The sequence below is a fragment of the Aotus nancymaae genome, unplaced genomic scaffold (genome assembly GCF_030222135.1).
Source record: "Aotus nancymaae isolate 86718 unplaced genomic scaffold, 86718_ANA_hifiasm-v0.15.2.pri h1tg000046l, whole genome shotgun sequence".
Classification (NCBI taxonomy): domain Eukaryota; kingdom Metazoa; phylum Chordata; class Mammalia; order Primates; family Aotidae; genus Aotus; species Aotus nancymaae.
In genome coordinates this window covers 6,338,138-6,364,137 of record NW_026988460.1, presented here as the reverse complement: position 1 = coordinate 6,364,137, position 26,000 = coordinate 6,338,138, and the positions used below count along the sequence as shown (strand labels likewise).

The 26,000-nt window shown below is 41.1% G+C and overlaps 1 protein-coding gene across 2 annotated transcripts in view; it reads left to right on the top strand.

Annotated features, from left to right (window-relative positions):
- Positions 1-17,905, top strand: part of RYBP (RING1 and YY1 binding protein) — a 77,283-nt gene extending 59,378 nt beyond the window's left edge. The window contains exons 1-4 of one of the 2 annotated variants that reach the window (XM_064361912.1): positions 10,365-10,463; positions 13,102-13,278; positions 13,381-13,479; positions 13,880-17,905. In XM_064361912.1, coding sequence (XP_064217982.1) covers positions 10,423-10,463; positions 13,102-13,278; positions 13,381-13,479; positions 13,880-14,132 — 570 coding nt within the window. In that variant the 5' untranslated portion in view covers positions 10,365-10,422 and the 3' untranslated portion in view covers positions 14,133-17,905. Of the gene's footprint in view, positions 1-10,364; positions 10,464-13,101; positions 13,279-13,380; positions 13,480-13,879 lie in introns of those variants that run through there. The other variant, XM_021666763.2, reaches the window with a different exon arrangement.
- The last annotated feature ends 8,095 nt before the right edge of the window (positions 17,906-26,000 follow it).

Genomic DNA, 26,000 nt, shown 5'->3' with positions numbered 1-26,000 from the left:
TGTCCATCTCCCTTCTCAAGGTTTAGTGGAAAGAGCAGAAACTTGGATTAAACTCTACTTGGGTAGTTTTGTTTTTACTGTTGGGTGTTTGGTTTATTTAATAACTTCAAGCAGTAGTGAGGTTAGTGAGAGGTAGTGTATATAGAATGCTCAACACAAGGCCGGGCGCGGTGGCTCAAGCCTGTAATCCCAGCACTTTGGGAGGCCGAGGCGGGTGGATCACGAGGTCAAGAGATCGAGACCATCTTGGTCAACATGGTGAAACCCCGTCTCTACTAATACAAAAAAATTAGCTGGGCACGGTGGCGCGTGCCTGTAATCCCAGCTACTCAGGAGGCTGAGGCAGGAGAATTGCCTGAACCCAGGAGGCGGAGATTGCGGTGAGCCGAGATCGTGCCATTGCGCTCCAGCCTGGGTATCAAGAGCGAAACTCCGTCTCAAAAAAAAAAAAAAAAAAAAAAAAAAGAATGCTCAACACAGTGCTTACTTATAGGAAACACTCATTACCTGCTAATTTTCTTACTTCTCTTTCAACTGTTGTCTCTGGTTAGATCTTTGTATTCATTGAAATCTCTCTCTCTCTCTCACATGTATCATATACATTGAGATACCCCACCCCTCCCCCCTCGCATTCTATATGTAATATCCCTAAAGAGCTCATTTCTGAGGCCCAGAGAGAGACAGTTAACTACAGCATCATAATACAATGTTATGCTACATGCTGATACAGCATATGCTATCTGCACCGCATTATACAGAGGACATACATTCTTGCAGCCAGCATTAACTGAGCTACTGGCAGGAAATGATTATTTTGAAGCAAGTTTGGGGAGTATACATAACATGGAACAGGTCAGTACTGTCTCGGAGATGTTCATCATCTAGTAGGGAGACATAGACAAACGGTGATAAATTATAACGTAGAACCTTAGGTGGCGGAGGTAGTCAGGGTGGTTTGGGAACACTGAAAAGCTGGCCACAAACTTACTAGGAAGGAGAAGTTGGGAAAGAAGCAGCATTTGAGCTGGGTCTTACAGCAGTTACGGGTTTTACAGACATAGTATGGAGCAAAAGGGCATTGCAAAAGCCAAGGAACAGCAGATAAGCAAATAAAACAAGTGGTAAAAGATATCTTTTGAAAAAGATAATATAAAGTTTAGTGTGGCTTGAGCTCCTTTGCATGAGAAGCCTGGGACAGTGAATGTGGAGAAAAAGCAAGCTGCGAGAAATGTCTGAAGAAACTTGTGAAGAGCCTGTATGTCATGCTAGAAAGTTAGGATTTCATTTTATTCACAGCAGGCTGTGGCAGAGTTTTAAGCAGAGGAACAAGCAATTAACCTTTCTCTTTAGGCTCTTTGGTCCCTTAGCATATCATGTAAGTTAGGTAAAGGGAAGACAAAAAAGACCAGATAGGACCTTATGGAGGAAGGTATTTAGGTCCTGAACTAGCATGGAGGAAGACAATGAAGATGAAAAGTGAGGATAGCAGATTACTAAGTCCTGTCTGAGGTTTCTTTGGCATGTGAAGAATGAGGGTTTGGGGAGAGTTGACATACCAGAGTCTCCTCAGCAGTGTGTTCTGAACATAATCATCTTAACTAATTGATGTTGAAGACATTAGATAACACCCATTATGATCCGTTTTTAAAACATAATTTCACTGCACTTGCTTGGAAAGTTCTTTGGAGAATTTTGCTTAGGTAAGAAAACTTACCATCATTGGGAGCTGTGCAGAATTAAATTTTTATGTAGAAATACTTAGTAATGTCGTAGACACCACTCTGGTCCTTCAAAATGAACAGAGTTCAGAATGAAAGAATTGGTTAAGATTTTCTGAGAAATGGTTTTTTTTAGTTAGATTTTGATACTTGCCTGATTAGTTCCTTAGGCACTAAGATGTGCGTGCTTGGGCGTGTTAGGATGTAATACATGACTATTATTATAAATAGTCAAAGATTCTCTTCTTTATTCAGGTTTCTGTTCTTATACAAATAATTGTTTTCTGGTTATTCTGAGAAATATTTCATCCATATGTAAAAAATGTGGCCAGCATTTAAAATTCAAAGATCATTACTTAAATTGGCGTATGAATTCTCATCATCTACCTGTGCCACTCTGTCCCTGCTAACCCCTAGAAAAACAAAACCGTATTTATGGAGTTGAAGGAATTATCAGACTCTGTGCTGGTGTCTCTAAGTGATAGATACTGGTAATTGCAGAGTTGTCTTCAACTTCATTCACATCTGATTTTTTGACCAAGTAAATAAAGATACCCTTAAACTTTTCTTGCCTTACTCAAAAGCCATTTTCTACCCTTCCTGGAAATAAAAGACCATGATTACCAGAAATGTTTGAGGTTATAGATGGTATCGTCAGAGTTGTAATTGTAGAGACCTTCAAATTGTCTTTCCATTTGATAGGAGAAGAGTGATCGCACATCTCAGTACAGAGATAACATAGTATCGGTGTACTCAGCATTCTTGAGATTCCTCTCCCCATTACCCTCTTATAGCCCCTGCTGATCAGAACAGTGAATACACTGCAGATGTCTTGGGCAGACATCTTCTGATAAAACTTATGAGAGAAGTTCTCTTTGTTCTAGATTGCCCTACCATATTTGCAAATATTTCTGCTCCCTTATAATTGTATTCCTATAGTTAAGGCTAGACAGTAGACCAGTGATTTTCACCTGGGAGTGATTTTTTTTTCTTCCAGGGAACATTTGGCAATGTCTAGAAGCAAATTTGGGTATCACAACTTGAGAGAGTGTGGTACTGCTGGCATCTAGTGGGCCACTAAACATTTGACAATGCATAGCACACACCCCCACAACAAAGAATTATGGGGCCCAAAATAATCAATAATGCTGAGATTGTGAACACTGCAATTAAGACAGTGAAGTGTTGAGAATCTTCTGAAGTGATAATGGGCTTCAAGAACGTTTTTAACAATGAGTAATGTAATTTTTAATAACCAGTAATAAAGTTTTAAAGTATTGAAACCAATGACGTTTTAATAACCAGTAATTAGATCACTTGACCATGAATGAATTTGTCAGAGCCGTTATTTTATACTACTTAAGTTTTTGTTTTAAAGGTTAGGTTTGAGGGAGACTGTAAAGTTTACCTTAGTTTAGTCAGAATCTTAATTTGATAGGTGAGGAAACTAACACCTGAGGAGGGCAACTAGTTAAATATTTGTTAGACTGTGACTTATCTAATAGCTTTTCTTTCATGAATTACTAATTATTTTGTGTTTTGCAAGTACCGACATTTGTGACATGAACTGTAATTTCAAAATTGTTAAATGCATTTTAAATAGGATCTTTGACAGCTTTAAAGTAATTTGCAGAGCAGATTGGATTGCTTTAGTGTAATGTTTCTTGGAGAAAGACTTGATTTGTCAAATGTGTTTGCATCTGAAAGTAGCATTTGGTTAGAGATTCTTAGTTTCTGGGATTCATCTTAATCATTGACATGGTTTAGAAGGACTTTTGCATCTTTTTTGGTGGGGAGAAGGAGCAGTCATGTCTGAGTCACTAAACCAACAGTATATAGTTTATAGAATGTTTGTAAAAGTATGATGTTTATTTCTGACTTGATTTACTGAGAACATAAACTGCAAACTTGCCTGCACCTCAAGAACAAATACTTTATTTAGTTGTCTTTATTAAATATTCAATATAAGTGTCTGAGCTAAAGGAGCCTTAGAGATCACTTACTCTAATCTTTTTATCAACAAAGAAATTGAAGTTTGGAGAGATTATCTAACTCATCCAAAATCACAGACTTAGGGTTCCAAGATAATATAAAAGCAAAAAGGTGGGGGCGCGGATTAGACATCTCTTCCACTAAAAGCCTATGTCCTAGCTTGTGTGACAGGGCAAGACCCCATGTAAGACAATGTAAGACCTCACCAGAGGTCTAGGCCATTGGAATCTCTTGTTTTATATCTAATTGGCCCCTTGGAAAATGAGCGTGTATCAACACACATCCAGAATGCACAGCACCGTGCCTCTACGTGTAGTAGGCACTGGGAGAAGTCTGTTGCCTGAGTTTGAAAACAGAATGCTAAAGGTGAAACTGAGATGGAGAGGAGATGGTACAAGGAATGGTAGAGGGGATGGCATAAGCTAAAACGCCAGATAGAGTTGAGATGAGAGAGGAAATAGCACAAGAAATGTTACATCTCTGACCCAGAGAGTAGGGTTGGATGTCTACGTAGGCTTTGCTCCTTCCAGGGAGGCAGGTGAGAAGAGGTTTGCCTCTACCTGCCTTGCCTGGAGTTACAGTACCAGCAGCTGCCATGGTGCTTACACTGCCTCCAATGGGACAGTGATCCTGTAGCACTACTCAGACCAGATCATCAACCAGCAAAAAAAAGTCTTTTACCATAGGAGAAAGTTTATGTTGCAAATATGGAATGAAGATATCAAAAAGAAAATGTAGCCATCGTCAAACAAAAGTCCATTTTCAAAACAATTTAGGAAATGTTTTTCTTTACGTGATACATTAAACTTAACACATTGTCAGTGGGCGTGTTCTTTGGAGAAGGGCTGAGGGAGAGCTAAAGGGCCTATTTATTATGGGATGTTTACTTAAAATATTTGAGTAACCACAAATAAAATTCTGTTATGGGCACCACAGGAGAGAGAAAATGTAAGGAAACCAGCTTTATAGTCTATGGCATAAATACTTGAAGCCCACTTTTGGAAAGTTGTTCTAGTGTTAAATAAGTTTAAGATTTTTCTTTATTCTCAAAATGTTTTCTTGACCTGCAATTGGTGGCAGTGTTGCTTTTCTCTCTCTTTCTCCCTTTTTGTTTTGTTTAGGAAAAATTTAAGCTTGAGAAGTTGCCTTCTCAAGATTGTCTCTTTCTTTGCCCATGATGCAGCAGACTTGCATAGGCCAATATTTGTCATGATGCTGTGGTGGCTGTTCGCAAGCGTTTTGGTCAGAGGATCTCTTAGATTTCGTAAGAGTATTAATGACCCCAAGGAGCTTTTGTTCATCTTAGATATGTATAGATACCTTCCATATCAGAAATTAAAACTTAGAAATGTTTAAAATGTGAAAATTCACAAGCTCTCAGACCAATGATGTCAGATGTCATTAGTTTGGAAAGCTCCATTGTAAACTCTTGAAGAAAGAGAGTGAAAAGGCAAGTAATGTTTTAAAATTACTATGGGAATAGTTTTGACTTGCAGAACCTCCTGAAAAGGTCCTGGGGACACCCAAGAGTCTCTGGATCAACACTTTGAGACCCACTGGGCTGAGATAACTTAACTGTTACTGCCAGATTGGTTTATAAAATGGGTCTTTTGTTTTCAGAATCAGAACCACTTGTAGCTCTTCTTACTTATTGAATCTATGTTCCTGAGTTGCAGAAAAGTTAATAGTGCTTTCACTTACTGGTGATCAAGTAGTTAAGTCTGTTTTCAGGGCATGAGAGACATTTGAATATCCAAAGTGAGAATTTAAGGTGAAGTGGAACATTTTAGAATCTGCTGTTTTATGAAGGTAAAGATACTTGTTAGTTGTGTCTGAGCCAGTTGTTCCTAACCAAGCTGTATCTGGTGAGAGATTGTGTCACACCCATGTGTAGATACTGTACAATTGAAGTTCAGCGGCCTTCCCTAAAAGCGTCCTCTTAAAAGGGATTTCTGCAAAACCAAAATTCTCTCTGAAATACGCAGAAAAACTGGCAGCATGTTGGTGAGGCTCCTTCGTGCTGCTGTTGCTGTTAGACAGCATAATTAACTTTAGGATGCTAACATATGCGAAGGATTTATGTCTCTAGAACCATTTCCCAGGGCAGACTTACCAGCTTCTTTTACTTGTAAATCTTTCCACTTGCCTTCCAGTATCTGAAGACGGGTGGCAGACACATCTACGGCTGGAAAAGTAGTGCTTTGGAATGTATTATTTTTACAGGGAATTACTTTTGTGGAATATCTATCTACATGTCCTGTTGCAAGAGTTAAGTGAATGATACCTAATTTCATCCTCATTTCATCCTGACCTCAGCCCTGTGAAATTAGGTGTGGCCTCATTCTCATTTCATGTAATTTATCTAAGCTCAGGAACAGGTCTGGATAAAATCCAAACTCTGTCTTAACTCCAAAGTCTCTACTCTTCCTTTATACTACACTGTTTCCCTATTACCTGTGAAGATGACGAAGGAAAGATGAGGGAGAAAGGGATGACTTGAGTTTTGAAATTTTGGTAGGATCAAATTTGAGGGACATTTTTAGTTTTCTAATGAGTAACCTAGAATGGGACCAAGACCCCCTTCAAGTCATTTAGTAGCTCCTTGTAGATGGGCCAGAGGATTTGAGAAATTGAAGACAAATATTTACACGAAAGAGGAAAGTACTATTTAAGAGACAAAATAATTACAAAAAGCGATACTGTTTGGGAAGCAGAGGGAAATTAAAAATGTCCTGCAGTGTATGATCCTGGTAAAGTGACAATTGAGTTTTTAATTATCCATATTATAATGATGATTGGTTTCAGTCAAGTCATGAGGTCATATAGGTTCCTTGGTATATAAAAAATACAGTGGAATAGAGTGTATGGGTTAAGTGAACAGAAAACAAATTTTATTAATCATCAAAGCCAGAGATCAGTAGTGTTTACTGGACAGTGTTATTGGGATAAAACAACTGTGATGCTCAATATATATGTTGCCCAACTTACAAATGGATTGTATTCCACAAACATATTTGCATTTGGTAATTTACAACTTTGTTGTTTACAAACAAAGATTTAACCGCAGTGTGGCTTTAACAGGGTACTCTTGCAAAGAAAAAAAGTTTTGTGCAGTTTATAAAGTGTTTTCACATTTGGCCCACCTAGTTTCCTGCAGTTGGATTTTACTACCATTCCTATTTTGTTTTTTGAATGTTTTAGTCAGCATGTGTTACAGAATAACAGCTGAGTTGTATACTTTGGTAGGTTCCAAGATGGGATATATGCATTTTGGGACATCAGTAGTATAAAACTTCAGTCATTATTGGATGGGGTAAAATCTATCCTAGCCAACCCAGTGCACATCTCTATGTCTGTACAGCGTACATGTATGTAACCTTCTGGATGTAGAGACATGAAAACAGATCGTATGAGACGGCTCCTTTTAATTACAGTATCATAATGTGACCTGTCATAAAGAATCCTGATAAAAGAGTGCACTCAATGGAGAGACCTACTCAGAGTTGTTAAATTCTTGAAGTTGTTAATTCTTAGACTAATAAATTGCCAAGGCAAGGAAGGGTTAGGAGGATCATAAAAGCAGCATACGAAGAACTCAAGGGCTCAATATAAGCTGATTCGATGAAGACATTTTTTAAGTTGTAAGGAACTATGTTAATTGTAAAGTACCTTTTGCTTGAGATGGATGGGTTTATTGTCTTAATTCCACAACCTCTGGGTATTTTAATTGAAAGGCAAAACACCAGGTGGAATTCCAAAAGTGAGCAAAATGGACACATGATTGATAGTTTATGAAAAGCTGAATCAAGGAAAAGATACAATTTTTTAGAGACTCTTCTTGCCCTTTATTGCCTGAATCAGAAGAAGATAGGCTTGTCATCTCGTTGCTTGTTGTGGTAGCTGAGATCCCGAGAAGTATGTGAGAAATGAGCAGTAAGATCTCAGGTTGCACAAGAGGAAAAGGAAGAGAAGAAAGAGTAGATGGAGGGACATGCCTCTTTAAAAAATACTGTTTTGCCTGCTCCCTGAAAATGGTATGAGTACACATACCAAAGCCATCAATCCAGCAAAAGGTGTCATGTTTTCTCATTTGTGCTCGTGTACATTTGAATTCTCTGAGGTTTTTCCTTTCTGGACACTCAGGATGCCCCAGATAGAAGTCTGCTTCACTTTTTATAGAATGGACTCTTTTCTTAAATGTTAGCTGCTTAAATACAAGTAAATGTTTTCCTGATGATGTCTATTATTGAAGTTTCATAGCACATTTTAATTTATATGCTACTAAAATGGCAACAATAAATCTGTAAAATAATATTTCAAGGAGACACCTCTTTCATAAGAAAATGTAGTCTTAAAGAAGATACAGAAAGCTTGTTTGCTAAATTTATGAGGGGAACTGGGCTCTGTGTTTACTATCTTGTGTCTCTGGTCATTTTTTGGAGATTGGTGGTGGTGGTGATGATGGTGGTTGATTGGTTTTAATTTGAGACTTAGACACCAAAAGTTGTAGGCCATGGGTTCTGATCTAATATTTACCACTTTATTGTGGAGGCATTTAACTGCTTATTTAAGGTTTGTCAGTTGGAGAAACTTGAATAATCTCAGGGACTCAGACTGTCAGCTCGTACTGAAGAAATGACCTGCCACAACATGTTGAAAGTTTTGCCTATTGAGTGCTATTTGTAGTGTGTTGTATGACACTTAGAAGACTTCATTAAGCAATGTAAATTTGTGGGAAGTCACTTTCTTACTGATCAGCAGTGTTAAATACCATAATATGAATTCATTCCTTACAGAGAATGTTCTAAAGGCAGTGGAAAGCAAGGAAAACCCTGTTCCCCCAGCCCCTTTCTCTGTTCTTAAAGAAAACCAAGAGTTCCCTTCTTGCCAGAGTAAGGCATAGTGAGGCTAACAGAGGCAGCAGTGGTGTTCTCAAGGAGGTGTCTAACTAAACTGTAACTAGGGGACCTGAGTTTTTCAATCCCTAGTACCCTCATCACCCTTTTCATCTCACATTGCCACCCCTGACACACACATACACGCCAGGCTGCACTCTTCAAAGGCTGGGAGACTAATTTAAGGATACCTCGAGATAAAAGGAGTCCATGAAGAGTCCAGATGGAGCTGAACCTTGGATGAATTTCTTCTTACTCTTTCTGCTCCTCAGTCTTCCTAATGGGTTAAATGGAGATCACAGTTCCTCCTTGAGGGGATGTTGTCCTGAATCTGATTTCATGATGTGCCTGTCCAGCTATGAAAGGGTTCTGCCTATCTCCTGCTTTAGGTACATTTGTAATATCTAACCTGGAGAGTCTGGCACAGCACCCCAGGAGTGGAGTGTGGGAGTGTGCGTAACTCTCAGTGGTAATTGGACTTTCTCATTTTTCCACTTGCCATGCAGCAAAGAGAGTATTAGCCTAGAAGTGGAGAGGGAACAGATTACCAGAGTTGCCAGAACAGTTCTGACAGGGCAGAATCTTTATGTGGGAGGGCTCAGCCTGCTGGCCCTCAGGTTTTTCTTTTCCTTAGGCCTTCCAAAAGGTGAATTTCCCTACCTCATCCCCTGCTCCCCAACTCTAGGAGTACCGTGGCATTTGTTGGGAGAACTAGTTTGAAAAAGCAATTATACTAATTAAGGTGGTAAATGCTCACCTGTTGTAGAGGGGTTTGGGTGGGGAAGAGGGGCAAGTGATGGTTTAAGAGTGGGTTGTCATTTAAGGACACATACAGGATATTCAGAACACAGCAGTACTTTTCAAACAACACAAGTGGTTTTAGCAGATGCCCCATTTTTCTTGGTAATAATCAGATTCCAAATCGTCTTGTGTCCTTTTCATTTGTAAAATTTTGGTTTGTTGACCAACAGAGGGAGAAACACTTCCCCATACTAATCAAACATTTTCTTAGGAGCAAGTGACACATTCACCCAGTTGTGCTTATATGTTGTATTTTAGGAGGACTTATGGCTGAAATTTTACCTTTTATACATACAGACTTTATCCTGTAGATTCTGTATTGTGTTGGATGCACTGAAGAATTCTGATGGTGCATTTGCTGAACTGTTGAATGATGCCACTGGCAGAACCATCCGGAGGGCACCTTACCTGTTGTCTACACTATGCCAATAAATAGTTGTGGCAGGTGGGCCGTGTTTTAGTGAAAAAGCCATTTTGGATAAGCATGATCTCTGGGTACTGGAGACCTGCTTCTTTTAGGCATACTGTATTCATGCCAAATCAAGAGTAATTTGTCAGATGCAAGTAAATTTCCTTTTCTCTCTGTTCTCCTATACTGTTAGTGCCTGCTACTCACCAAACCAGGCACTGCTTTCGATCTCCATGGTTCATTTAAACTTTTTTGATTTCTCATTTCCAAATTCTGCTCACAACCCCTACCTACACTACCTCTGCCATATTGCCTACTTCCTCAGTAATGCAGAGGCCAACTGAGAGAACTTCCTCAGATTGTCATCTTTCTAGTAAAAATATCACTTTATCGTTACCTAGCATCCCTCTCATGTCTCAGTAGAAAGTATCCCCATTCCTTTCCCCAGGGCTTTTGATTGGTTGTTTTCTCTCTCTCTCCTTGACCAGTGATTTTTAACCCCTCTCTCTTGCCTGCCCTCTGTCTTTCTCTCTCTTTGATTGTACAGCATCATCCAAGACCCTGTTTCCTCTAGAAATCCTCCTCAGTTTGCTAACCCCTTCGAGTAATGAGCGGAGCAATCCCTTCCCTCAGCACCACAGTTCTGAGGTAAGGAAGAGTTCCTGTGTTCTTCCTCTGACAACCTTCAGGCTCTTAATTCTTGCCACCCTGATGGCATATAGCTTGCTTTCCTAAAAGTCACCAGCGACCTCCATCTCCAAAGCTTGGGCCCTCTTTTCAGTTTGAAACCTACTTTGTGTTTCTCTGCAGTGTTCATTTATTCATCTAGTAGATAATTTTATTGAGTACCTAACTGCTTAATGCCATACTGACAACGATGATTAAGATGTGGTCTTTGCCATGGAGTAGTACACAGTTGATTGGCAGTTATGGTGTAACATGGAAAGTGACAACTTTATAGGTTGTCCTGGAGTAAGACAGACTCCTCCATCTCAGATTGGGTGGACCTGGTGATTAGGCTGAGATTTCTCTGGGGCCAAGCACCTGGTTTACCTTTGATTCTCTCTGTGTTTAGGATACTCTTAATTGGCATTCAGGTATCCTCTCTTGTTTTTTCAAATTTCTTTGGCGTAAAGTACCATATTGGCTGAATTGAAATTTTTCATTAGGGTGTAGGTTCTCATAAAATTTTGAATAGTTTATTCATATTATTAACTCTGGCTTTTTTTTTTTAACATCTGAATATTTGTTAATGTATGGTGGTTTATTTTAGCTCTAATTGAAACTGTTTGGTAATCCCTGTAGAAAGCTGATCTGTGTCCTCAGTGAGTGCATGTGCAGTGTTTCGTAGCGGTCCTTATCTTTTCAAGTATTAACACAGTCATACTTCCTCTTTAAAAGGAGTAAAATGTGTTAGAATAGCTGCTGCTGCTATTAGAATCTGTGTAAAAGGGAAAGTCACCTTTCACCTAAGGGGTCCTGTGTGTTTCTTAGGGGAGAGGGGCTTATTGCCCCTGCTCCAGGGTGCTTTCACATGTGTTTGAATCCCTTGTTACTTGTGATCCAGACTCAGGTAATATAAAGTTTTGTGATATATCATCCCATGACAAAGCTTGTATTACTAGAGGCCAATGGCTGACTTGCTCTGAGCTCGCATGTTTTTTGCAAGGTTTTCTTGCAAAGCCAGGACCAGTACTGAAACACTCAGAATATACCCAGTTCCTTCAATGCCCAGGTTAACTGTGATACTGTCATGGCATAAGGATCTGTCCCCACCTCTCCTGCATCCCCTGTCAGCTATATCACATCCACTGCCCAAGAGGTGCTCCAGTAACCACACTTAGCTTAGGGAGCCAGCATGTCATGCACCTAGTGGCTCTCATTTTGTTTCCTGGTAAAGAATAGCAACATTTGCCGGGTGTGGTGGCTCACGCCTGTATTAGCACTTTGGGAGGCCTAGGCAGGTGGATCGGGCGTTCGAGACCTGCCTGGCCAACATGGTGAAACTCCGTCTTTACTAAAAATAGAAAAATTAGCCAGGCATGGTGACGGGCGCCTGTAATCCAGCCAAGCTGCTGGGGAGACTGAGTCAGAAGAATTGCTCAAACCTGGAAGGTGTGGAGGTTGTAGTGAGCCGAGATTGTGCCACTGCACTCCAGCCTGGGCAACACAGTGAGACTCCATCTCAAAAAAAAAAAAAAAATAGCATTAGGTAAGAATGCAGCAGCTTTGTTTTGGTTTTTGTTTTTCAATTTTTGTTTTCTAATTCTCCACCACTGACACTCCCATTGATGAGTCATACTTGGTCTGTCCAGTTATTTTTCTCCAGTCTGTTTCTCCATCCTGGGGAATTGGAGAGGGAGCTGTCGGATCTAAAGAGGGGTCTCTTACATTGTGGCAGCCAGTTGTTTTACTTCGTTAATGAACCATTTGTATATTTGTTTTCCATCTTAAACTTGGAGAGTTTATTATATTGTAAATGTCTATCTAGAGGAGAAATGTCTTGGAGAATTAATATTATATAGAAATAGAGCATAGGCATTCCTTTCTCCCTTTCTCTGTTAGGGCTGTGAATGGTCATACATTGTGAAAGTGTTTGGCACCACTTAGAATTTGTGAACAATAGTGCTAAGAGCCAGTGTCAGTTGGAGATTGGCACAGACATAATGGTTTATGGCACAATGAATGTATCACTTGTATAAGATTTTTTTTACGGTGACTTTCAGTCTTCACTCCCTTGGGAGCTAATACGAACCACAGTTACGTTTATTGCTCTATATGTGTTGTCTGTGCCAATCACAGAGCTGCAGGGGAGCAGAACAAGTTGGAATAATTAGATTGAGGAGTGAATGTCACACTTCTAATTTCATTCTCTTTTCAAGGGATTACCAGTGTCCATTTAATAAAATGAGATTAACCCTCTGCAGCAGGAGTATTTGAAAGCTGTCAGTCAGTATAATCTTGATGGCTTGAAAGAAGTAGTGTTCTCAGCACTCTTAGAAACACTTGTCATGTTTTATTGGCTCAAAGACTATTTTACACCACAGGGATGTGCATGTTAGTGTTCTCACATGGGAATGTATCATTTCCTTTGAAAAAGGAAAAGTTTAGTATCCATACTAAATAATCCATACAAAATAATGTAGACATAACATGTACCATATAATTGCGTTTTGAGTTGGCAGATATCAGTAATAAAATACCTAAGGAACTGAGACCAGATAAAAATGTTTTAAAAAAATGTATAAAGCAAATAGTGATATTTATATATTTTTGAACATTTTAGAAAACCTCGGATCAATTCTCAGCTGGTGGCACAACAAGTGGCACAACAGTATGCCACCCCACCACCTCCTAAAAAGGAGAAGAAGGAGAAAGTTGAAAAGCAGGACAAAGAGAAACCTGAGAAAGACAAGGAAATTAGTCCTAGTGTTACCAAGAAAAATACCAACAAGAAAACAAAGTAAGTTTCTGGTTAACTAAGTACAGGATATTACTTTGCAAGTGAATTCCAGATATCTTCTAACTGCCTATTTGTTTGTTTGTTTTGTATCTCATCATGTAGACCAAAGTCTGACATTCTTAAAGATCCTCCTAGTGAAGCAAACAGCATACAGTCTGCAAATGCTACAACAAAGACCAGCGAAACGAATCACACCTCAAGGTACTCGGAAACTAGAATGACATACTGAATTACTGCTCTGATTTATTTAATCATAATCGTGAACCCAGGATGGTTTTGTGCCTTGGATTTGTAGGCTAAGAAGGTGAAGAGCTAGGTGTGGGGTTGGTGGCTTTTTCTCCTTTTTAAATACTGTGGCCAGAACAGGAGACAGATAAATTAATAGTAATTTTACAGTGGTCCCAGGCTTTGCTACCTGTGCTTGTTTGATTATTGCTAAAGCTGAGCAGCACACTTTGTAGTCGGCTTTGGCATGTGCAGTAGGCAGTTCAGATTCGTTGCCACAGTGTCATGAAGTCTTTTGCGTAATGACATTCTGCCAGAAGCTGTTTTTGATCCATAACTTATTTAATTGGCTCTTCCTCTGTGGTGTTGCTTCTAGGCCCCGGCTGAAAAACGTGGACAGGAGCACTGCACAGCAGTTGGCAGTAACTGTGGGCAACGTCACCGTCATTATCACAGACTTTAAGGAAAAGACTCGCTCCTCATCGACATCCTCATCCACAGTGACCTCCAGTGCAGGGTCAGAACAGCAGAACCAGAGCAGCTCGGGGTCAGAGAGCACAGACAAGGGCTCCTCCCGTTCCTCCACGCCAAAGGGCGACATGTCAGCAGTCAATGATGAATCTTTCTGAAATTGCACATGGAATTGTGAAAACTATGAATCAGGGTATGAAATTCAAATCCTCCACCTGCCCATGCTGCTTGCATCCCTGGAGAATCTTCTGTGGACATCGACTCTTAGTGATGCTGCCAGGATAATTTCTGCTTGCCATGGGCATCTGGCCACCAAGGAATTTCGCACCCTGACGATTACTCTTGACACTTTTATGTATTCCATTGTTTTATATGATTTTCCTAACAATCATTTATAATTGGATGTGCTCCTGAATCTACTTTTTATAAAAAAAAAAAAAAATCTGCTGTGCACAATTTTCCATGTACATTACAACTGGTTTTTTGTTTTTGTTTTGTTGGGGGGGAGGGTTGGGAGGGGGAGGGAACTTTTATTTATTGTGTTCACAGACTCCATCCTTTCAGCATATCCTTTTAAGTTTAGTTCTTTCTTCCAGTTATACTATGTACTATCAGTTTTGATATAACTATATATATATAAATATAAAATTATATATAAAGGGTTATTTGAAACCAATCCATGGCAACGCTGGTGCTTGATACACTGTGAAGTGAATACAACATTGAACAGTTACAGATCTGGGACAGTCCCTTCTATGAAAGTGCTGAAATTTAATTAAAATCAGTCTTACATAAAGTATGTTCCAATCCATGTGGGAACTTGACTCTCTCATCTGTCTAAAGAGTACTGGATGATATAAAAATATATATTTTTTAAACAATGTGATCTCAAATTTAAAGACTGCTCCAGATAGCCTGCATTTGCAATGGAATAACTGACAAATCACAAGTGGTTAGTTGGGGAGGGCTTTGATCATTCAAAAGTAACTAACTAAACTAGCTCCAGAATGCCAAGTATTCGTGTAAATTACGGTTACATGTTATCTATCATTTGCTCTTCTTACATAAGCACTCATGAAAATATGGTATTCTGTAACTCGAATTCCATCCATTTTCCAGACCTCTACTCATGTCTGAGGTAAATCTAGAAATTGTCTTAGTTTTAGGATTGAAACAGTCTATAAACTGTATTTTTGGTCTATACAGGAAGCAATCCCTTGTTTCTGCTTTCCACATGATGTTGCAGTGGTGGTGTTTGTCATTAAAATTTGTTTGCCTCATCTCCCCTCATCTCATAAACCTTCACTCTACCGATTGAGTCGTGAGCATTCTTTGTTTTTCCTTCTCAAAACCTTCTATGATTTGTTTTACTGAACAAAGGTTACCAACCACACGTCCAGTCCTGACATGGAGCTTTTCAGTGTTGGGAGACATTTCTCGATTCCCCTGCTGTGGTAGGAACTCCAGTGGTGAAGGCCTTGCGCGCCTGCAGCCAGAATTGCAGGGAAAGCTCGTACTTGCTGCCAGCAGCATGTAATCTTTTTTTCTTCCTGGACATAATGATAACTTGAACAAACTGTTCTATTTCATTCTCTTCACTCTTTTTACTGTCTTGCAAAAAAAAAAAAAAAAAAAAAAAAAGACCACTAATACGATTCCACCTTCTTGTCCTTATTAAAATAATTTTTTAAAAAATTTGTTTTGCTTTTGTTTGGATGTGGGGTCTCTCTTCTATTTGACTTTTACATTTTAGATACAGAGTTTGTAGTACTTCAGAGACATTTCAAGCATGAGAATTTGAGGTTACCTCTCTTTATTTGACCTTCCTTTAGGGACTCACAGGAGGGCAGCCCAATTTGTAATGAAGCACCACATTTTGGTGTTAAAAACCTGGTTTGCTTAATAATAGAAGTAATTTCTGTCTGTGGAGGCAACAAATAAAAAAATTAACAGCTTGAATTGAGTAGCCAACAGGAAAGGTTCCTTTCACATTTACATTAAAACTATTCTGTAGCCACTAATGTACCATAATTTAAATTGTTTTCTCAAAGGTCTAGATGATAAAGCAGTGCCATTTGTTGCTGTGGTCCTATTCTCAAGTGCATGGACAATGTTCCCCCCTTTTTAAAATAATGCTTGTGTCTGAGATGCAAGCTACGCTTATCTTTTTAAATACATTTTTAAAGTATTTATTAATGAACCAAAGGAAATCAGATGCTTTCTGTAAGCATCAGAATATATAATACATAGTGATTTGACTATGAATTTTAAATCCACATTTTAATATTAGTGGGATATTGCAAAGACATTCCTTCTAAAGTTTTAATATTCCTTTTATTAAGGGTCTCAGGGAGGGTAAATTAGTCAGCCATATTTATTTTCCAGAGGTTTAAGGAATTGCTGTTTTTAAATTAACTTTTTAGAAAACACTTAAATGCCACCAAACTCATGTAGGTTGCACTGCTTTTTGAACCAATAAGTGTTGGTATGCACTTTCTTCAGACACACTGTGTACTTTTTCAAAAACTAGTTTCATGTAAAGTGATTGGACCCCATAGATTAGTGGAAAAAGCTGATTAACCAGCTACTCATAGGCTGCTAATTCATTCATGCCAATGTTTTGGTTTTTCAGTTTTGCCTCCGTGATAAAGAATAGGGAGGGGTGAAGGAAGGGGAAGATTGCTTTAGAATGAGTGGTATGAAATTGCCATCTTTGTAGAAACCGCAGCTAACAGTGGGAGTTATCTAAGCAATCACATATTACAGGGCCAGCCCTTTAGCTGCTGTGGGGTATTCTGTTGGGGTAGTGAGGTAGTAGGTACTTTAGACTTTTAATTTTGGAAATGGATGACATCCCTCAGGCATGTATTCTGGAAATGGAATTCCTGTAACTTACGCATCTGCAGTTTGCCCTACAATTAGTAGGCAGCGTGTAAAAACACTAGTGTAGATTATAAAGATATATACTAAAAGAGGACCAGAAATACTTGGTATTCAGTGGCACAGAAAGCAGGTTAAACAAACAAAAAGCACAGTGTTATGCTTGCAAGTTTCCATTTGTTTTAATACCATGCAATCTCACACTCGTGCGTGTGTGCGCGCACAGAGCTTACCTGACTTGCTCTGCTTGAGTCATGCAGTTAAAGACATCTTGACACCCACAAAATATTCTAATCAAAACCTTTCAGTTTCAATCTGGATATTTAAAAACATTGGCAGAAGCTTCTGTGAGTTTAGTTCCACTAAGATGTTTCACCTGCCTTATCAAGACCATTCTCAGTCTTTTTTAAGCTGCCGTATCTTAAATTATTGAAAATTTATTAATTGCTGAATATATAATAACCTTTGCTTGTATGTAACCGAAAATGGTTTTAAGAGCCAACATTTAGAGTATGACAATGGAGCTGAACAGTTTTTAATGCGCAAGCAGTTCTGTTCTTGTGTATGACTTGTAACCTTAATTTACTGTGTAAAGATGGTTACATTATTTCCTTAGCTTTGTTTGTTGGAGACAAATAGAGAATGCTTGTTAAGTATGTCAAAACAATCTTGTGAATTTTTGTTAATGTATTATACGAGCTATATTTTTCATTTGCCCAGAAAGACAGCTTGTATAACGCTTTTGGAAGTTTCTGCTCTGTAATGTCTTTAGAGCTGACAGTCTGTTAGGTTTGTTTTTTTCTTCATGCTAAAGTGTCAGTTGGTGGTTTTGTGAACTGGTCAAAAATTCACAGGTCTTAAATGTTTTGGGGGAAATTTATATTGGACACTGCTCTTTGTCTAGCAAATAAAAGATGTTAATATATTCCTGTTACTGGCATGTGCACGACTATGTTATTAGAAGCCACTTTATCATTTTCCTGCTTTAAATAGAAATGTCTATTTATGAATTCTGCTTGTAGTTTTTTCACAAATAAAATAGTAAAATTTACATTGGAAATCTTTATTTTTGTGTGTGTAGGTTTTAGCCTTTAGAATAATGTTTAACCTGTGGAATATTTCCAATGTGAGTAGGAAGCTTACTTTGTATTTTAGAACTTGTTTATGAGAAGCTGAAGTAGCTCTAAGTACATGCCTCAAAGATGCAAAAGGAGACATAATTGAGCAAAAGAATCACCAAAATTTGGAAAAAAATGAACTGTCTCCTAAGTGTAACCTTTGAGATAGGTTGCAGTGACCTCAAGGAAGGAAATAGGATTAAAGAAAGAAAATGGAGATGATGCTACAAATGCTAATTGAGGACAAAAAAGAAGACAACCCATGCTTCTGGCCAGCTGCAGTTAGGTCAGCCCTGTCTCAGAGATGTAAACAAAATGTTATTAAACCTAAAAGCCACACAAGCGAAGCTCACTTACTGCCCCATGCTAGGGAGATTCCTGCCTGCTGCTGAGGTGTAACAATCTATTCCAAAGAATTAAGAAACCACTTAAAACACAAGATCTATCCCCGATTATTTTTTCCTGGGTCTGCACCTGAACTAGCGCTGGAAGGAAGAGTGTAAATAGTACAGGATGTTGACTTGAACATGGGTCTGTTCTGGTAAAAGAAAACAGCAAGTTCCATTCTGCTTTGTCCTTTTTTACTACTGAACGTGACCCAAGTTTGGCCCCTCAGAAGGCTTGGAAACTATCCGGAAGGGTTGAAGGACAGGGATTGGATGAGGCCTCTGACGTTTTCCACAGGCCATTTTGAATACAGACATGCAATCTGTTAACCTCATGCCCCTGCTTTTCTGCCTGAGGAGTTCGCCGTGAGGGGCCACCACTGCTGGTGGCACTGGTACCATCCTTTGCAGGAGGATGGGAGCTGCCTCCCATATGAGGTGTGGGCCAAAGCAAGTGCCTGGCCTTTACAGGGGAAGCACAAGGAAGAGTCGTGTCTTTTCCAGTTGCGAGGAAAGGGAGGCAAAAGGCTTTTCTCTAGTCCTCAGCCAAATTCTAGTGTTACATTACACTGACTGTCCAGAATCCCATGGCTAGAGTGTGACAGGATCCTGGAAGCAGCTCTTGCTGAATTATTCTTGATCAAGGGTAAAGTGGTGACTTCAGCCAGCAAGTGCCCAGGCTTTTGCTCTCTGATTTCATAGCCATGCAGCATGGAAATGGAAACCAGCCAGACTCCACTTGGAGGAGTGAAAGAATGGGAGAGATGTCCCGGAGGCCCTTGGTCTATCATGCCCCTGACCTCCCAGCGATTCTGGAAGGCCACTCCTAACCCTTCAAACCGTAACAAGGAAGGTTAGAGCCATCTTTGTGTTAGGTTCAAAACTCCTGAGAAGGTTCTGTTTGCTAACCACCGAAAGAAGCCCACGGCCTGTCTTTAGAGCTTCTGTCAGGAACGTACAATGGAAATAGAAAACTAGATACTGCAGGGAGGGCTCTGATTTTCCAAGACGGGATCCTAGGACATGGCTGGAAGCCTGGGGAATGAAGGGAGATATGCAGGTGTTACGTTCTGCCTGACTGCCTCCCTCCAGCGATTAACCACAAGGCCGGGTGGGGGCTCCCTATAAGTCCTCCAGTCCTTAAGCATTGATACAGTCCCAAATGTGCATCAGTGCAGTGCTGGTTATAATAACAGGGAAGAATTTGTGGAGGGAAGGGCACAGGCTGAAATTGGCCCATTCCTGCAGGTGCTCTTGACCTAGACCTAGAGTAAGTGACACTGATCCCAGCTGTTCCCCTACCCACCTCCAGCTTGTGCCAGACATCACTAATCAGTCACAGCGCTTCTTTCCAGCTGAATCTAGACTCAGAATTCTCATCAGAGCTCATCATTAGCATGTCTTCCTGAGGTGCAACCCATGTGCCATTCCTTCCCGAACGAAAACGCACCTCAAACAACTAGGAAACCCTACAGGCAGTTTTGAATCAACGCTTCAATTGTGGAATCATGTGAATCCAAGAATGTCAGCTGAGAGGCTTGGAGGAGTCCGGAAGGAAGAAAATTAAATATCCAACATCGAACTCTTCAAAGAGTTCAACTTCCTGTTCAAAATAGGGCCAGACCAGAGGATTCTTAGGGAGATCAGTGTTGAGCACTGTAACTTTAAATGCAGCCCTGAACCCCAGACCTGAAGGCCAGCTGGTATCTTATCCTACAGACCAGACCGGAACATACCTGCCCAAGCTGTGCCACTGGTTCCGTCAACCCCTGACTCTCAAACAACAGAGTAGAACACCACACGGATATGATTCCTAGAAACAGCAGAACTAGGCCAGACTCTTACCTCTGACTACCTGGGTAACCTTGGGCAAGTCAACTGACCAGGCTATTGCCTTCAATTCTCAAATAGGGATTAGAAATGTATGTGCTCCTGCTGTGTTCTCTGCTCCAAGGAGTCATGGCGCAGTGCCCCCAGAGGTGGGTTGTGTGTTACCATGTTTTTAGTAATGGGGAGCCAAAGCTTTTTTCTGAACTTTCATTCTGATGCTTCACTGATAACACCAGAAACGAAGAGAGTTTGTTTTGTGATTGTTTTATTGTGTTTTCAAGTTTTAATTAATGAATTTTCCTGTCCTAAAGCAAAGAGTGAAGTTGGTTAAAGCCTGCATGTAAATAAAGTCCAGTGGGATTTTTGACACCTGCTTGATGTTTCTCTATCTACAGTGTTATAATGAATATGGCTTTTCATCATTAAACATTTGATTTTTTAAAAATGAGTTTACTGTCCTGTTATTATTGAAAAGGTAAAGGGTGAAAGTTGGTGGGAGAAGTAGGGATATGCACTGTACCTGCCGTAATCACACAGTAGAAGCTTACTAAGCGTTAGTTGCTGGGTTGCGCATAAATATACATATGCGTACACACACGTATATCTTCTTGAGAATGGCTTTTTTTTTATTTGTACATAAATGCAACAGCCTTCTTGCACAGAGAAGTTTGAGCTACAAACCCCTAGATCTCACACAAACACACTCATGGAGTGAATTCTAGATGAGAATCATTTTTTCAGCTGAGTAATTCAGCCATCACAGCAGCTCCAGAATGAGGAGAGCTCCGTGTCTGGGAGCCAGGCAGATTTATAAATTGTATTCATTGCCTCTTCGCATTAAAAGGGATTTGTACCCGTTTGGAGAAGTCTCCAGTTATCTTATTGGTTGGAATTATAGCAATCTAGAAAATGTGTGAATTCAAGGCATTCCCAAGAGGCAAGGATCTCTAATAAATTATACTGTGAAGTTACAAGGAACTCCTGCTTGTAGAAATCATCCTGACAATGCATGGGAAGACAGCAATCAAATAGGGAATAAGAGAGAGAATTGCAGGCGTCTTCCATTCATCTTGGAACAGTCAGCAGCCTCCAGTGCTGTTAATGCGTTAACTGTGTCGTGGTGTCGCCTGTGGCCTGTGCTGGCCAGCAAGTTGGGGACCACTTTGGTGGGCTGCCGAGCAGAGGCAGGGCTCGCCCCTCTTCTGCAGAGGTTGATAAATCCCAAGTGGGAGCTTAGGCCCAGATGAGACTGAGTGAACTGGAAATGGAGACACATGTGCGTGGAAGTGATGGGAATGACAGTCCACTCTACAACCTTTGTTTATGTTCCCAGCCCACTGACAGTTACTCACTCATTAGTTCTTTTTTTTTTTTTTTTTGAGACGGAGCTTTGCTCCTGTTGCCAGGCTAAAGTACGATGGCGCAATCTCAGCTCACTGCAACCTCCACCTCCTGGGTTCAAGTAATTCTACTGCCTCAGCCTCCCTAGTAGCTGGGACTACAGGCATGGACCACCACGCCTGGCTAATTTTGTATTTTTAGTAGAGACAGGATTTCTCCATGTTGGACAGGCTGGTCTCGGACTCCTGACATCAAGTGATCCACCTGCCTTGGCCTCCCAAAGTGCTGGGCCTCCCAAAGTGCTGGGATTACAGGTGTAAGCCACTTTTTTTTTTTTAAGACAGAGTTTTGCTCTTGTTGCCCAAGCTGGAATCCAGTGGTGCGATCTCAGCTCACTGCAACCTCCACCTCCTGGGTACAAGTGATTCTTCTGCCTCAGCCTCTCAAGTAGCTGGGATTATGGGCATGTGCCACCACGCCCAGCTAATTTTTTGGATTTAGTAGAGATGGGGTTTTACCATGTTGGCCAGGCTGGTATTGAACTCCTGACCTCAAGTGATCCTCCCACCTCAGCTTCCCAAAGTGCTGGGATTACAGGCGTGCGCCACCGTGACTGGGTAGTTATTCATTAGTTCTTTGCAACATGGATTGGTATCATAATAGCAAAATGTATTGAAGTAGAAAGAATGGCACATTTTATTGGTATTGTTTTAATGCCATATGTATGTTAACTCATTTAATCTTCACAGTGACTCTATTGCATATAGCAGGTGTCGGTAACTACAGCCCATGGGCCTAATCCATCTCAATGCCTATCTTTGCACAGCCCTCAAGCTAAGAATTACTTTGACTTTTTTTAATGGTTGAAAAAAATTTAAATAATAATAATTTAGGCCGGGCGCAGTGGCTCACACCTGTAATACCAACACTTTGGGAGGCCGAGGCGGGCAGATGTCTTCAGGTCAGAAGTTCAAGACCAGCCTGGCCAACATAGTGAATCCCCATCTCTACTAAAAATACAAAAAATTAGCTGGGTGTGGTGGCACACGCCTGTAATCTCAACTACTTGGGAGGCTGGGGCAGGAGAATCACTTGAACCTGAGAGGCAGAAGTTGCAGTGAGCTGAGATCACACCACTGCAATCCAGCCTGGGCAACAGAGCAAGACTCCATTTCAAAAAAAAACACATATATATAATAATCTTAATGATTATTAAATGATTTTTGAAGAATAATTGTGATGTGAAAATTACATGAAATTCAAATTTTAGTGGCTGTAAATAAAGTTTTATTGGAACACAGCACACGTATTCATTTATGTATTGTCTACGGCTGGCTGTTTTCCCCACTACAATAGCAGAGTGGAGTCATCACAACGGGGACTGTATGGCCCAGAGCCTATACTATTTACCCTCTGGCCCTTTCTAGAAAAAGTTTGCTAACCCATGCAATATACTCCCATCTTAGTCACGTTCTGTGAGGCAAGCACTGATATAGCCCTCCGTGTCTGGGGACTCAGTAAGAACTCAATAAATAGTTGTGGAATGCAGGAATCCTGACTCCCTGCTTTACAAATGAGGAAGCTTGGGCACAGGAAGGTTACTTAGCTCGTGTAAGTGTGGGGGTCAAGGTTTGGATAAAAGCTGTCTAAGGCAGAGCCCTGCCTTTTAGTTTTCGAGAGACTTGAATGCGTAGCTTGCCCCAAAGCATGTTCCTTGAAACATCAAGCTGGCCAGATGCCTAGCTTTGGCCAAATGTGGTTGGCAATGACTGTTTAACATAGACGCCTTCTTGAAGTTTCACAGCGATCATTAGCATATCAAAGGCTCTGAGAAGTGCTGTAGGAAAGAGACCCATTTAACTTTCTCTACTATGGTGTTTCAAAAACTTAAAAAAATTTGGCCTATCTTCCATCAACTTACATAGCTTGGGTGAAAGCTTAAGTGAATAGAGCAGGGGACTTACAGGTAAGACATATTAGGTACAGATTGCATCTGTGACCTTGAGTGCATCATTAACCCTCTCTGAACCTCTGTTTCTTTTTCTGTAGAATAGTAAGGCAGCTGTAAGGATTGAGTGAGCTGATGAGGTCCTGGCTCCTGGTAGATGCCGAGAAAATGACAGTTCCCTGCTCCACCTGGGTACTAACTCAGGTGTCCTGCAACCTGCTATTTCCCACCGTAGGGGCCACATTGGGAAGCACTGTAGCTTTACAATGTGACAGCTCATTCACGTTCACATGCCTAATGGTTACAGATAGGACCACTCAGAGCCATCAAATACAATCCCAACTGCAGAAGAGGGAGGGTTCTGGCATCCTAATTGCAGACCAGAAAATGCTCCCAGAGCATCTGCATGCCAACAGCATGGCCTGGCCCAGCACACCGTGGCAGGGAGCCGCACTCCCCGCCTTGTGGGTTTCTCGTCCATCGTTTTCTGGGAGAGATCTAACAGTGTACTCTGGCTGTCAGTAGCACTCTTGAATCTGCTCTCATCTTAGTCACACTCCTGCTTAAGTGAGTCGTTCTTGACTCCCTGGACACCAGCAGCCTTTCTTCCTGACAGCAGGTGAGAGGCTGGCAGCCTCTTGACGTGACCATTCACTTCAGTGCTTTCGAAAATCCCCGGCTGCCCCGCGACCCAGACATCTGAAGATTTTGCTTAATAGACTCCGCAGATTTGTGGAGTGCTGGGACTTGGCGAATCCAGCCTTGGGACTTGCTCTGCCTGAGCCAGGGTAATTCCCTCATCAGTGCCTACCCTTGCCTTCCTGGAAAAGGCTGGCCCTCCCAGGGGGAAGAAAGGAAAGGTACCACACCACCTGGCACACAGCAGGAGCTCAGTAGACGATATCACTAGCCAAAGTATGGAGTTTGGTGAAATGCAAATTCAACGTGTATTGTAAGAACAAAAGGGAAGACCTTAGAAATTTCCTGTTCTTAGCATACTCTTCTGCCCCGATGGTGCTTTGGCAGGAAAGTTTGAAAAAGCCCGCTACCTTCCTACCTCCCACCCCTACAGGTGCCCAGTTTGGGGAGGGTCGGGAGGAGCGAGAGGTACGTATTTGACAAAGTATGAGTTCCCATGTGCAGGGTTTTTGTTTGTTTGTTTGTTTCAGATTCCATGTGCATTTGCAGTCTCTGGCAGTTGGCAGATGGAGCCAGCGGCTGTCTCTCACACATACTCCTGAAGGCCTCTAAAAAGTATGAGAATCAATCACCCCAGCACCCCAAGAAGCCAATGGAAGACCAGCATCGACTCTGCTGCTGTTTTTTGTTTGTTTTTTAGGCACTCTTGTTGCCCAGACTGGAGTGCAACGGCACGATCTCGGCTCACCGCAACCTCCACCTCCCGGCTTCAAAGGATTCTCCTGCCTCAGGCTCCTGAGTAGCTGGGATTACAGGCGTGAGCCGCTGTGCCCCGCTAATTTTTTTTATTTTTAGTAGAGACAGGGTTTCACCATGTCGGCCAGGCTGGTCTCGAACCCGTGACCTCAGGTGATCCACCCGCCTTGGCCTCCCAAAGTGCTGGGATTATAGGCGTGAGCCATCATGCCTGGCCTCTGCTGCTGTTTGCATCAAAGGACATAGTTGCAAGATAGTGACCTGGTCACCTGGTCAATACCCTCAACCCCTTCTCCAGCTCCTCCCTGCCCTACCTCACAGTCCTCTTGGAGAATAGGTGCTCCCATTCCAGGGCCACCTGCTGGAAGTTCGCATCCCAAGCAACAGCAGGCCCTTCTGGAGGAGCCGAGATGGTGGTCAGCCTTCTACTGTCGCTTTGAAAGGTACAACATTTTATTCCCTGAGTTTTGTATGCCTCCGCTTGGCTGCTTTTCTCTTAGTGCACAGCCAGGCAGAAAACCAGATTCGTCTGACGAGAAGGGCTATATTTGAATATAAAAACAATGACATCCCTCAATTACTACATGGTAGAAAATCTGAATTGCTTCTCAATCTTCATTCTTCCCTTTCTTTCTCATAATAGAATCCCAATGATTTAGCTGGGCTGATTGCCTTCTGGGCTGAAGACAACATTTCCCAGCCTCTCTTGTAGCTAAGCACGGCCATGTGGCCATATTCTAGCCAATGGGAAGCCAGCTGAAGTGCCACGTGTCTCTTCTAGGAAGTGTTCTTGAGTAACGGAGGTGGAAGTGGAGAGAAAAGCATCCTCTAGCTTTCCGGTGTGGAACTTGAATGTGATGCCTGGAACTCTACCAGTCATCTTAGACCAGGAGGGGAACATTAAGGACGGAAGCCACATTTTAAGTATGGCAAGAGCTGAACGACAGAAGCCCGTGTCCAAGATGAACCCATGGAGTTGCTGTTCAGGTCGGCCCTGTCTAATGTTTGACCTCTTAGAGATGACGTAAGTAAACTTCTCTTTTATCTAAGCCACTATTACTTTTGAGTTTTATTTTTGTTATATGAAGATGAAGTTAATATTAACTGATTTAAAACATTTCTAGTAAA